The 14,101-nt window shown below is 42.6% G+C and overlaps 1 protein-coding gene across 1 annotated transcript in view; it reads right to left on the bottom strand.

The window, feature by feature from the left end:
- LOC311054215 (uncharacterized protein) overlaps window positions 1–14,101 on the bottom strand; it is a gene marked incomplete at both ends in the record, with an annotated part of 63,728 nt that overhangs the window by 26,950 nt on the left and 22,677 nt on the right. The window contains one exon of the mRNA XM_084070093.1: window positions 7,871–8,441. Coding sequence (XP_083926219.1) covers window positions 7,871–8,441 — 571 coding nt within the window. The remainder of the gene's footprint in view (window positions 1–7,870; window positions 8,442–14,101) is intronic.

Genomic DNA, 14,101 nt, shown 5'->3' with positions numbered 1-14,101 from the left:
GGAATTCTAAACTCTAAACTGTGTGAAAGTTCTGAAGTTCTTCAGAAACCCACAATGCGTCTGAGCTGACTGACATTTCCTGTCAAAAACCTTCAGACTGTGAAAATGTCTAAATGCAAGACCTGAAGGTCAGCGCTGGGGACATAGATGCCCCCTGGGCACATAAATGACATAAATGCACCGACGGAGACAACTTAAAAAGTTCAGTTTCGGTTTGGGTTTCGGTCCATGGCGGAGGTGTGCAGTCTCAAGCGAACTGAACCGAAACTGAACTTTTTAAGTCGTCTCCGGTAGGTCAGTAGGTCCTGATAACACCCAGATGAATGGTCTGATAAATTGCGGGTAGGTCAGTATCTCGCCCATTCATGCATTGATAACATCCGAATGGGGTGTCAAACATACATTACTATATCTGTACACATGGCCAAGTTCTTTGCTCAAGGGCACTTCCACAAGATGAGGGAAGGGAAAGAACATTTCTTACTTACTTAACAGATATATTTTTTTAAACTTGTCCAGGATTTTCAACTAGCACCCCTCCAACACATCCCAGACACAAATCAGCTTTGTTAAAGAGATGGCCAAAACCTGTTGGGAACGATTCCCGTTGGGAATGATGCCCGTTGGAAATGCCCTCCGGTTAAGCAATTACCGTTGGACCCATTGTCAGAGTACCCATTGTAGCTGTTGTAGTACCCATTGTACCCGTTGTCAGATTACTTACGCGTTGCGATGCGTTGTGAGCTTGTACTGTAGATCTGCTATTTTCAGCAAGTCCCCCCCAGAATATGAATACTATGGTTTAGTGGTTAAAAAGTAGATCTGTGTGCCCCAGTGCCGTTCTGTTTTGTGCGAAGGTACCCAGAGATTCTTTGCAGACATACGGTAGGCCTATATTGCATTGTTATCTAACTTGTAAGACAAATTGAGGCAGTGTAAATATGATATGATGTTGAATGTAACTGATCTCCTGCCTATCTGGCCAACACTGCAGCAGTAGAGTACATTCACACTTAATCACATTACTAAATGCTAGCCTAAGCAGTAAGTACACATGAAGGCTTATTTATTTTAATGAAACATTTAACAACAGTTGAGTAAGGGCTGATGTTAATCTGCACGGATAAAAGTGAAACAAATGGTGTGAACGTGTGTGTGTGTTTGTGTGTGTGTGTGTGTGTGTGTGTGTGTGTGTGTGTGTGTGTGTGTGTGTGTGTGTGTGTGTGTGTGTGTGTGTGTGTGTGTGTGTGTGTGTGTGTGTGTGTGTGTGTGTGTGTGTGTGTGCGTGTGTGCGTGTGTGTGCGCGCGCTGTCTTTCTCCTCCCTGGCTACACTATGCTGACCTAACTAAATGTTGAACAGTAAGTACACAGGAAGGGTTATTTGTTTCAATAAAATTAAGACACAGTGCATTAACAGTGGAGTAAAACAGCCATGTATCTGCAATGCTCATGAAAACCTTACATGCACATTCATATAGACATGGCATGATTACGTGCACACCCATGCACATGTACACAGTGTATACAGCTTGTACAGTAGATTCAACACACAGCCTAAGCCAGGCAGGTGCAACGAATGGAGACAGCAGCACAGAAGGACTGAAGAAGCTGCAACTGCAGAATTCTCCAGAAACTAATTAATCCGCTGTGCATACACATCACAAGCACGGACACACACACACACACACACACACACACACACACACACACACACACACACACACACACACACACACACACACACACACACACACACACACACACACACACACACCACTCCATTAGCAGCCCTGTGTGCACGCTGGGTCTAAAATTAGTACGCAGTCTGTTGAACAACACAGAGGCTGCAGGAGAGAGGAGCCATGCTGCCAAAGGCTTACATGACAAATGACTCTCTGACAATGAGGATACACAGCCATACAGTCCATAGAAGGGGAAGATATAAGATATGAATGCTGCTTAATTTATACTTGGTTGTATGCCGGTGTCATGCACCGCAAATAGCAGATAGCGCGCCACAACGTGGCTAGGGGCACTGTGTTAGACAGTGCCCCTAGAGGCCCACAAGCCAACATCACAATACGTCCAATACCCATAGGTAAACATCCAGGTTAAAGGTTAATAGTATGAAGTTATTTTAAATTATTTTGCAGACAACAATCTATCGTGCAGTGGAAGGCCAGCTATACAATAGTTTCCTGCGCATACTTGCATACATCGCACAAAAAAACTCAAATCAATACTCTGTCAATTATGCAATTAGACCAAGTGACTCACTCTTCAGTCATCACAATTTGATGTGGTTTAATCATGTCAATCTTAGTGTATAATACCACTGCAAAGAGACAGTGTGTAACTGTTAGCAGTGTTTGTTTGCACAGTGTTCTCAGTTAGTTGGCCTCATTCTGATCGTCGCCTCCGCTAACTGGTACAGAGGAAGAGCAGACGCAATAGAGAGATATGCACTGCGTGGGCGTTCAATAAGCCTCATCCATATTCATAATCACTGCAACATGCATGGCATATATCCTTTTAAGGTAGTAGACTGTCAACACTGGTAGACATCACACGCTTAAACACGAAATTAAAAAAGACAGGAGGTTGAAGGGATATAGTCCAATAGTCACTAAGCCATTTTGACATGAAATGTTATTTCAAAACTGTTTGTCAGAATGTCGTTTTGCGTGTATTCATTATCATTACTTCAACGCCCCTCCCGTTTGTATGCGAGAGCTGGCAAGAACTTCTGGGAACTCCGATTACTTCAACGGTAACAGCAAGTTACAGTATCTATAAACTATTTTGTATTAAAAAGGTGACTTATATTCACTGTCTGCAGAATATTTCAGAAAAATTATAGTAGTACTAGTTGCAACAGTTTAATTAGCGCAGATTTTTTAAATCCAGATTCCTATCATATTAATGTTTACGCCACTTTTAGTGTTTATTTAAATGTAATTTCAAATCTTGTGCAGACAGCTAGCTGCCATTGACGTTGGCCTGTGGTGTAATTATAGAAATTACGAAATTCACATCACAGCATAACAGATAGTTCAGATAGCAGATAGCATAACAGTGCACACATAGACTGTGATTACTGCCCACGCATGATATAATCATCATGATGAGATCACATGTAGGCTAACGGTATCTAGCCCATGTTTCCTAAATGCCAGGCTTCATGTACAGTATGAAATCCACTGAAAATAATCTCTCTCTATTACTTCTCCTGGGTTTGATAATTGGTGTCAAGCCATGTGCATAAGTCCCCTAAACGCTGTGTGATATAAACGTAATGAGACACTAATAAGGTTTGTAGCCCAGTACGTTTTATTAGATTACCAAGAAAGACAGTACATGGACAGGGATTATTAGATATAATGGAGTTTTAATCCGTGATTTGAGAAACGAGGTACAGTAATTGTTGTGGTAACAGTGACTGGATTGTATGTTTGCAGAGACAATGGCTAGAGTCCCATGAGACGGTCACAGAAAGCCTGTTACAAAGTGAGCTACTTAAGCAATGACGACTTTGAGGGCTAACTTAATGAATAAACCTTGTAAGTACGTCCAAAACCCTTACCTTACAGGAAATGGAAAAATAATATATATGTTCCACTGGATGTAGTTACTGTTTAGTAACAAGCTCTTGTTCATTATTTTCATTGGTTAAATATTTAAATATTTATAAAACCCAAATACATAAATACATACATATACGGTATACATTCTTAACCACCTTCAACCTGGTGTCCTTATTTTGGGCACGTCATATTTGTCAACATTATCCAAAATTAGCAAAAATAGTAGATCTTCATGCTCACGTGTCACATTGTGATGCGTTATGAGCTTCTAGATTGGTTACTTTTGCAACTTTTGCGGGACACTGCCATGCAATGAAATACAAAATGAAATAAAATGAAATAAAATAGGGCATCCATTTATCAAAAAAACATGAAAAAATATTAAATATGGAGATACAAGGTTTCCACCCAGCAGCGATGATACGTTACTTGAGTTATTAAGTACTTGATAACTCTAAATGTGTTTTCAGTAGCACTAACTGACTGCTTTCAGTAGAGCAGAACACATTTGGGGCCCTATCTTGCGCGCCGCCTTACCCTTTATCCCGAACTTAGTATTCATATTTTACTATTTTTTAAAAACATTTTAAAATAGTTCAACTAGCCAATCTACATCGACACGTTGTGAGCATGTAGATTGGTTATTTGAACGTTTTTGTTTTTTTTTAAATAGTAAAAATTGGCAAAGATGTTTAGGGATAAAGGGTAAGGCAAGATAGGGCCCTATGTGTTCATGACACTTGTAATGTGTTGTGACTCGTGTGCACAGTATCAGCGCTTGGTAAAGCACCTTAAATGACGTAAATGTAATCAGAGGCTAATAAGGTTTGGTGCCTGGCACTGTTTATTAGGTTACAGAAATACAGAGAGGACATTGATTATTATCAGATATGATCAAATTAATAAGAGTGAAGGGAGTCATGCAAGACTGGAGTCTTACTTGAACTGGGGTCCTCACGTCAGTGAGTGCACTAACTGGCTAGTCCACCAGGCCCGAAGGTTTGGTGCTTTGGTGCAGATGTACAGAGTGTGTGTGTGTGTGTGTGTGTGTGTGTGTGTGTGTGTGTGTGTGTGTGTGTGTGTGTGTGTGTGTGTGTGTGTGTGTGTGTGTGCACATGCATCTAGAATCAGAATCAGCTTTATTGTCACATCACAGGTTTACAGAAGTAAAAAAGTGGGTGAAATTAGTTTTTGTGCAAGTTCTATCGTTTTGTTATTTCCATAGAAAAAAAGAAAGGGAAGAAGAAGGGGGAAGAGAGATCTCAAAGAAAACAAACAAATGATCAAGGCTACATATTTGCACATAGTGCCTGAGATAAGATATAAAGGTGCATGAGCATAGCGGCAGATGTATACTATACATGATATATTACTGTATAAGAGTTAGTGTGTCCGTGAGCATACAACAATTTAGAACAATTTAGGCATTTAGCAGATGCTCTTAATCCAGAGTGATTTACAGTGAGCAAGGAAAACACGAGGTAATACATTAAATGCATAGAAATAGTAATCTAGGATCATAGGTAAACCAAGAACCTATCATCTAAGCAGTATAATGTTGAAAAATCTATAATCTGTACCTAAACATACCATAGGATGCCAGGTCTACAAATGACTACATAACATGCTATCTACGGTATATTGTGGGTTATTGGTACAGATGTGACAATAACAATGACCCTCCCATAAATACACCCCTGTCAGGGTGGGCTTTCCCACCCCCTGAGTGTGATCTAAAGGCAAAATGGTCTCTGTGTGAATATGATAAATTATTGCCAAACATGCTCCTGTGCCTGTACTTTGCTATACTGTATGTTATGGTACATTATATAACCTCTGTCATCTGCCTGAGTAATTCACCTGGGACTGTAACAGTCTAACGAAATGTGGCATCTGGAGGCTGTTTATTGCATTACATACAGTGACAGAGAGGACACTGATTTGATCAGAGGAGAGTGGAAAAAACGGTGCGTGTTAATAAGAGTTCAGAATTAATAGAGACATGACGTGCATATCTGTTTGTGGCTTTGACTTTGTGTGTGGATACTGTCACACAGAAAGATGTGTTGCATTACATTATACTGTGTTACATTTACATTGAATTACAAGTTGTTACATTGCATTATGTTACAATGCGTTATGATTGGTTGCGTTACCCTATATTAGGTTAGGTTGCATTAGGTGACATTAACTTACTTACGTTACGTTACTGTACATTATGTTAGGTTACATTATGTTAGCTTGTGCTTGGTCGCGTTGCATGTTGACTTGTCAATGTTAAACTATTTTGCATTCTGTTTTTAGGGAAATCCCAGGTGGTACCTTTAATTAAATAACACCATAATGTATTACAGTACAAAGCAAGCCTGCATGAATTAAACTGAACCGTGTGTGTGTGTGTGTGTGTGTGTGTGTGTGTGTGTGTGTGTGTGTGTGTGTGTGTGTGTGTGTGTGTGTGTGTGTGTGTGTGTGCATGTGTGTGTGCGTGTGCGTGTGCGTGTTAATCTATCAGACAGTCTAGTCTAAATCCCTCAGTATGGAGCTTATCAGGCCTGCCACTTCATTAGCATCATCCGGTGTTAACCTGGAGCACACATACTGTACACACGCACACACCAACGCACAAATGCACACACGCACGCACACACACACACACACACACACACACACACACACACACACACACACACACACACACACACACACACACACACACACACACACACACACACACACACACACACACACACACACACACACACACACACACACACACACACACACACACACACACAGCTGATCACTTAAACATTTTCCACCTGGCGTTTCCTCGCCAGTCAAACTGGTGCCCTTGCCATTACGAATTCCATTCCCTAACATTGGCCCTGAATTGCATGCATCTGTATCTAAACACAACAGAGAGGGAACCACTACCGCTACCCCTCCCTTCCGGCCAGTATATGTCTGATACTTGACTCAGGTCAGACACCGTGAACCAGAGACTAAAGGCAAGGATTGACTTCTCCTTCAAAGACACGATTAACCTCTCCAACACATCCCTCTCTCCCTGACCCCGTGTGTACATCCCCAACTCCCTGACCCCTTCCGTACCTCCTACCAACCTCATTAAATCTGTTGTTTCCGCTGCAGCTTCTAACCACAGCAGGCTTACTGCATCCTTTTTTTCTTTTTGTCTTTCTTTCTTCCTTCCCTCCTTCCTCCCACACTCTTCCTTCCATTTCTCAACATCTCTCTCTTTCGCATTATTAGGTGTGGTTTGACTTAGGTATTATTAGGTATGGCAGTCTTGGTGTCCGTCTCTTAACATCACACATGAGTAGAACACACACACGCGTGCGCATGCACGGACACACTCACACACAGTGCCTTGGCAGGGTTAAGCCCTGGTAAGACACCGGAAGCATCAGCTTCCCTATTCACTTCCACTATATGGGAAATGGGGCAGAGCGCCCAGTTGCGGTACGTTGTAGGCACGTGAAACATGTGAATTCTGACACGTATAAAGTGTCAGACTTCCACCGTCAGTGGCAGCAATTTACAAGCATCTGAAACACCTACAAAGGTGACGTGAACCTTGCGTGTTACGCTTAATCCACGCCTATTTGAGATGGCTACTCAGTCTCACCACACACTGGCAGCGGAAAAAGTCGAGTTTTTCTCAACTTTGCCTCACCGCTTTTGGCTGGCTCTACCTCCTGCCACAGTGGTGAAGGTGGCGGTCACTCCTCGCCATATACGATGCATGGAACCTCACTTCTTTCTCAGAATGCTGAAGCGGCATACCGCTTGTGTGAATTTGGTGCGAATTCGGCGTGAAGTTTACCTGGAATAGCATGTGCTATTGTGTTGTATTCAGTGTAACTGCTGAAAAGAACACAGTACCACATGCAGTAGAGTTCCCTTTCTACACTTGACTGGACATAGGACACAAAACATACTCTTTCTCTCTTTCTGTCTTGACCTAGTTTATCTCTCACTTTGGTCTGTCTCTTGTGGTCACCATCACTCCCGCATAATATTCATTCATCCTCTCTCTCTCTCTCTCTCTCTCTCTCTCTCTCTCTCTCTCTCTCTCTCTCTCTCTCTCTCTCTCTCTCTCTCTCTCTCTCTCTCTCTCTCTCTCTCTCTCTCTCTCTCTCTCTCTCTCTCTCTCTCTCTCTCTCTCTCTCTCTCTCTCTCTCTCTCTCTCTCTCAACCTTCCCTACCCCTACACATCCCATCCATGCAATTGCCCCTGTATAAACACACATACACACACCCTTACCTCAGTGAGATGTGGGTTGGGGTTGAAGCCACACTGGTTGCAGACCGTGGCCTTACACTGGGTGCAGGTGTTGTAGTTGGGCACTGCAGGTGGGTTGGTCAACTCCGTGGTGGTGCAGACGGGGCAGACAAGTTTTTTGCTCGGCATGGGAGCGATCTGGGGAAGCGAGTAGGGCGAGGTGGGGGTCACCCCGCGGTCCGGTGACACGGAGGGAGAACGACCTGTCCTGGATCCACCCGAACCGGAGAAGTCCACCTGGAGGTTTCGACGTGACGCATGTTGGCCGGGGCTCTGGCCCCCAGGGCCTCCATGTGTCATGGACCCTCCCATTGGACCGTGGCTTTGGCCCAGGCCGTGCCCGGAACCTGGGCCTTGCCCAGGGCCTATACCTGAGCCGGACTGCATCTGTCTTGGGGGAGTGGGGCTCTCATGGGTGGCCAAGCGGTACGGTTCCCCGGTTCGAGAGCCCATCCCTGCTCCAATCCCTCCTCCTGTAGTCCCTCCTCCTCCTCCCATCCCTCCTCCGTAGCCACCCTGCTGCATGCCGGGCTTGGGGCTCCCCATCGGAACCCTGGGAGACAGAAAGAAAGAGGACATGTTTCAGATTTAATTTGCACTAGCCATCAGTCAAATGCTGCGAGACTGGTGACAAACATTAGATTAAAGACATTAAACATTAAACATTAAAGCTGCAATCTGGAACTATATGAAATATGATTTAATCAGTCTGTAAGGTAGATAACTTGATAAAATATAACTAGTACATCTGCAGTGGTTGAAGGTCCTGTCCCTACTCTTCAACCATGAGAAATTGAGACCCTGGGCAATGCCCTGCAAACTTTCCAGCTAATTTGCGTGAGTTTTAGACAAGAACTGACAAATGATCATGTAGAAATGTTGGAGCTGCTATGCAGCCTCAATGTTGGTTGACTATAGGGTTCAAGGTGCTTCCTTGTACTTTGCAAGTCACTCTGGTCACTCTGGAAAAGATAATACGCTAAATGCTTAAATTGTAAAGGCAAGCTTTTCAAGGCTATGGGTAAAGGATAAATGTCATGGTCTTAGCTCACGTTTATATAATTCCAAACATTAGCCATGTCCTCAGTGTTAGTTTAAAGGTAGGGTAAGTGATTTGCTTTGGTTAAAATAAGTGTTAAATAGCTCTATATTCTGATAGTACTCATTGCTATAAAGTGTTTGTTCAGTAACAGGAGTCTCCTTGTCTCTCCACCTCTTTATTAAACAGAAAATGCATTTTCGTTTCAGTTTCATTTCCAATTTTATCCAACCAGGACAGAGAACTCAATCAGGATACAGATTAAACAAGTGCAATTGGAAGTGATGACACTAAGAAATGAGCAGACAAAATTGGAACTGGAACACTACACAGATTAAGCTTAAAAATTGGTACTTTCTCCTGATTGGCTGAGATTTTGACACCTACCGGAAAATGTATTTTCTGTTTATTAGAGAGCTGGAGAGACGGGGAGACTCCTGTTACTGAACAAACACTCTATAGCAATGATTACTATCAGAATATAGTGCTTTAACCTTTTAACAAAATACTTTTTGTTTTAACCCAAAAATATCACTTACCCTACCTTTAACTCTGAAAGGCAAATATTTACCTACATAGTAAAATCCTCAGCATTAATTTTTCTTTTTGTAACTTTGAGTGTACAAATGTAACCAAATGGACTAGGATTTTAGTAAATGGCCATCCTGGGGACATACTGATGGTGACGGGAACTGTGAAGAGGACCGTCTTAGCGGCTGGAAGGATGTACAGAGACACTTGTACGGTGTAACCCGGAGGTGTATTTATTTCACCAACACAGAACAAAACATACCAAGACATTTAGCTGAATCACTCAATCCTGGTGGTGTGTAGCTTCTCACCCCCTGCTCTCTGATGAAATGGCAGCTGCCATTTATACCCAGCTGAAGCTAATCAGTCTGGACTATACCATTACTGCACCATTCACAGGGTTGTTCTAAGACATTATAAATATCTAACTAAACATAAATACATATACATAAATAGCCTTAAAACACAAGTATTCTCATGAACTACACCGGTTAAACAACAATTCCTTCACACTACAACATCATTTACCACTCACACCAGCACGTCATAACCCCCCCAGCTATCCTAATATGGTCCAGCCCAATCATGCTGAAACACACAGGCAATTGTTAGGCATTCAATCAGACCTTAACAATAAAACTTATATTGCACCTCAACCATATTGCACCTAGTCTCCATTGCACCTATAACACACCTTACACTTGCCTATCATGATTGTCAATACTTTGACTCCCCAGGTGGAACTTGTTGGCTGAGTGGCCATCTCAGTCAAACAGGAAACAAATCGAATGTATTCAACAATAAAATAATGACTGTGCAAAATACGCTGTGCAAAGTACTAAAGTGCCAATATGCTGTGCAATTAAGTAAACTCTGGGTTATCATATATGTGCCATATTTGTAACAGAGGTCCTCTCTGTTACAGGAACTTAGCCCAGTAACTGCCAATCTTATTCAATTCAGAACTGAATGCCAGCAAAAAGGCTACAGAGTGATAAACAACATTAAAACCACCTGAATGATGACTAATTCATTTGCTGCTGACTGCTGAGAGCCAGGGAGAGACCTGACAACGACCACAGGCGTCAACAAAGTGTGGCAGCATCACAAGAAAAGAAAAGTCTGAGGCAATTCACCAACACACAACCACGCATACACGCGCGCACGCACACACACACACACACACACACACACACACACACACACACACACACACACACACACACACACACACACACACACACACACACACACACACACACACACACACACACACACACACGGCTGTCAGGAAGACAACATCATACATCAAAGGCACATGAAGGCAAATACACTCACTCACACGCACGCACACACACATGCGCACACACACACTGACACAGCCATGATATACACACTTGAAAATACAAACACGCACCTGAGGGTATACTACACTGGTGCAAATCTCAGCCTGGGGACTGTAACAAATGACATGAGGCTGGCAGAGAACTGTTGTCAACAATCTAATATTCCTCTAATGTTGTTCCCTCACTTGCACCTCATCCCAATGGAGAATTTCCATTAGCAGGTTCAAAACAGATACAAATTGAGTTGAATAAAGACAAACTTCATATCGCTATCATTGATTATTACCACAGCTGCAGACATGATGCGCACACTCTCTCTCTCTCTCTCTCTCTCTCTCTCTCTCTCTCTCTCTCTCTCTCTCTCTCTCTCTCTCTCTCTCTCTCTCTCTGAAACATTAGCGTCAAGCAAACAGGGATTGTCACGCACAGTCCTGCTAATTTAGAATAATTATAATGTTAATACATCGGAACTGCCAAGTCTTGTTTTGGATGTATTATAATGTATTGGTGTTCATGATCTATACATAAAATGCTCTAATTAAGTCTTTGACAAGATTGAGGGCCAACAGGTTCGTCAAAACCACTATTTTCTTTTGGATTTTTCCCTGGATTGTTCTGGATTTGTTTCTGGATTTTGTCTCTGCCGGCCTGGCGAAGATAGTTGTTACTGTTTGGCAAATGGAGATTTTAAATAATTTTAAAAGGATAAGCTCACTCCCACGGGAAGCAATCATTTCCTATTTATAGTACACAATAAAAACGTATTTTCAATTTATTTTTAATATTTCAATACAACACAGTTCAAATGAGACAGCAATTCCTATGAAATGACTGCTGGCATCAAAAGCAAGCCCTAGACTGCTCCTGATTTGATGTTGTTTTTTTACATGCCGTTTATAGTAAAATATTAAGATTGGCAGATAACAATGACAACAAATAAATTAGTTTTCTTTAGCCCAAACTGGATATGCATAGCATTTAGGAACAGCACTCTCCACTGATGTGTAATTGCTGCCTTCAGAGTGACTTCTTATGTCTCTTAAAGGGGCTACACCATGAATTTCATTTTTTTTTAGGTTTTTAGTATTTTTTGGGCTCCCCAGTGTCTCTTGTACCCCAAAAAATATATTTTTTTAACATTCAGTCATTCATGCTCATTTCATGGATTTCCTGAATGGGCGTGTCTGAACAGGCCATTTCAGAATGGCTGTGCAAGTGATGTCACTTGCACAGATTTTGCATTGACGATGGCCAGACAGAGTTGCTCATTAGCTCCCCCCTGCCCAATAGGACGTTTTGGTATTGCAGCTGAAAAAGCTTGGAATGACAGACAGTCAGATTGTGAGAAAAAATATCTGGATGTTTTTTAGGCTTACAACCTGTTTAACACATTGACTGCCAGAGGTTTTTCTATAACAGGATCAGCCAGTGCCAGGAATTTTGACCATTCTGACTCATATTTGAGGACTCACAGAACATTTTGTGTTATGACTATAAACAAATGGAATATCTCAAAAAAAAGCTTAGAATCTCTTCTTTTTTTCTGAAAAAAAAAGTGAGTTGATAGCATGTTCCGTTCTTTAGCTAGAGGTAGTTGAATACAGCTTGGTCTTCACCAAAAACAGACCTTTTTGTTTAGATTCAGAGTTATGAGGGTTTTAGTAAAAGGACACACTTTAGATGCATAAAATGATTTCAAAAGTGTTTGACATTTATTTTGCCCCTTCATTGACATCAGTCATGTAAACAATACTTGTTTATAAAAAGACATTTAAAAAAAAATGCTTTCGATTGTACATTTATCACTGTTTCCAAAGTGCAAGCTTATTTCAGCTCATTTCAAACAACATTATTCACTGTAATTTTTTTTTCAAAGTGTTTTTTCCCCCAAATAATAAATAATAATTCAAAGTTCAAAGTGCAACATCAATACATTCATCGAGAGCTTCCTTTTCCAAACTTTTTGCCCACACAAGTCAAAATCTCAAGCCACACCTGTATTCATAGCAGCAAATAGCAGATCTACTAGCTTTTACTGAGCTTTTAGATCAGCTTTTTTTTTTCTTTTATGCCATTTATCATGATTTGTGAAAATAAATAAATAAATAAAAATAAGTCTGTCTGTCTGTCAGTCAGGCTTCAGACTGTGACCCCCCCAAAATAATCATATTTGAACTGGGGACCTCATTTTGTTTGAAAATAGCAGATCTAGGCCTACAAGCCAGCCCTTTGTTTCTCTCTCTCTCTCTCTCTCGTTCCCAACCCGAGATCGCAACCCGCAGGTTGAACACCCTCTTCTAGTGGCCACGTGGGACACATTGTTGCCAGGTTGTGAGAGAGAAATAAGCAACCAGGTCTATGAAAACAAGCCCAAAACAAACGAGAGATGTGGTTGCCTCGCTATCATTACTTTGAAAAAAATAAAGAAAAACTCAGTCAGTCGCCATGAATCCTCCAAGTGTGTGTAGTTGTCCATGATCGCTATGTTTCTGTGTGTGTGTGTGTGTGTGTGTGTGTGTGTGTGTGTGTGTGTGTGTGTGTGTGTGTGTGTGTGTGCGCGCGCGCGCGTCCACCTCGCTACAGGCTGCTCGCAGCCTCGCGTATACACACGAGTTACGTCTGGAGTTTTATGGATAAATCCGTTCGCCGTGATCGGTGCGGAGCCCAGGGACCCCCTGGCCTGGGACCCCCTGGACTTGTAGGGTGTGTGTGTGTGTGTGTGTGTAGTTGGCCATCGCTGAAAAACAAGTAACCTCGCATCACCAGTCTTTCCTTGGAGGAAAAAACAAAAGGCGACCGTCCATGGAGTTTATTTTTTATATGGACATCCCACCGTTTGCCAACTTTGCCATGATCCCACCGTGTTTCAGAAAACTGCTAAAGGTAGGCTGAGGTTATTTTTCACTGGAGGTGGACCCTCCAGTGGGGGGGTCCCTGGGCGGTTGGAGGTTTTGTGTGTGTGTGTGTGTGTGTGTGTGTGTGTGTGTGTGTGTGTGTGTGTGTGTGTGTGTGTGTGTGTGTGTGTGTGTGTGTGTGTGGGGAGGTGCGGATCGTTCGGACCCTCGGACCCCCAGGTGGCCAGGGGGTCCCTGGCCGTGGACTGGGGGTCCCCGCCTGGGGGTTGGAGGTTGTGTGTGTGTGTGTGGAGGTTGTGTGTGTGTACGCTCTGAACCAGGGCTATGTGTGTGTGTGTGGGAGGGGGGGTTGCGGTCGGAGCGTGTTGTTTTTTTGGAGAAAAAAGAGGCGACAGGCTTGTGCTTGTGTATCGATCGGGGACCCCCCAGGGGGTCCCTGGCC

The sequence above is a fragment of the Gymnoscopelus microlampas genome, assembly GCF_963454915.1.
Source record: "Gymnoscopelus microlampas genome assembly, chromosome: 10".
Taxonomy (NCBI): Eukaryota; Metazoa; Chordata; class Actinopteri; order Myctophiformes; family Myctophidae; genus Gymnoscopelus; species Gymnoscopelus microlampas.
Note: the sequence above shows the minus strand (reverse complement) of the source record. Positions and strands in the feature narration are given on the sequence as shown.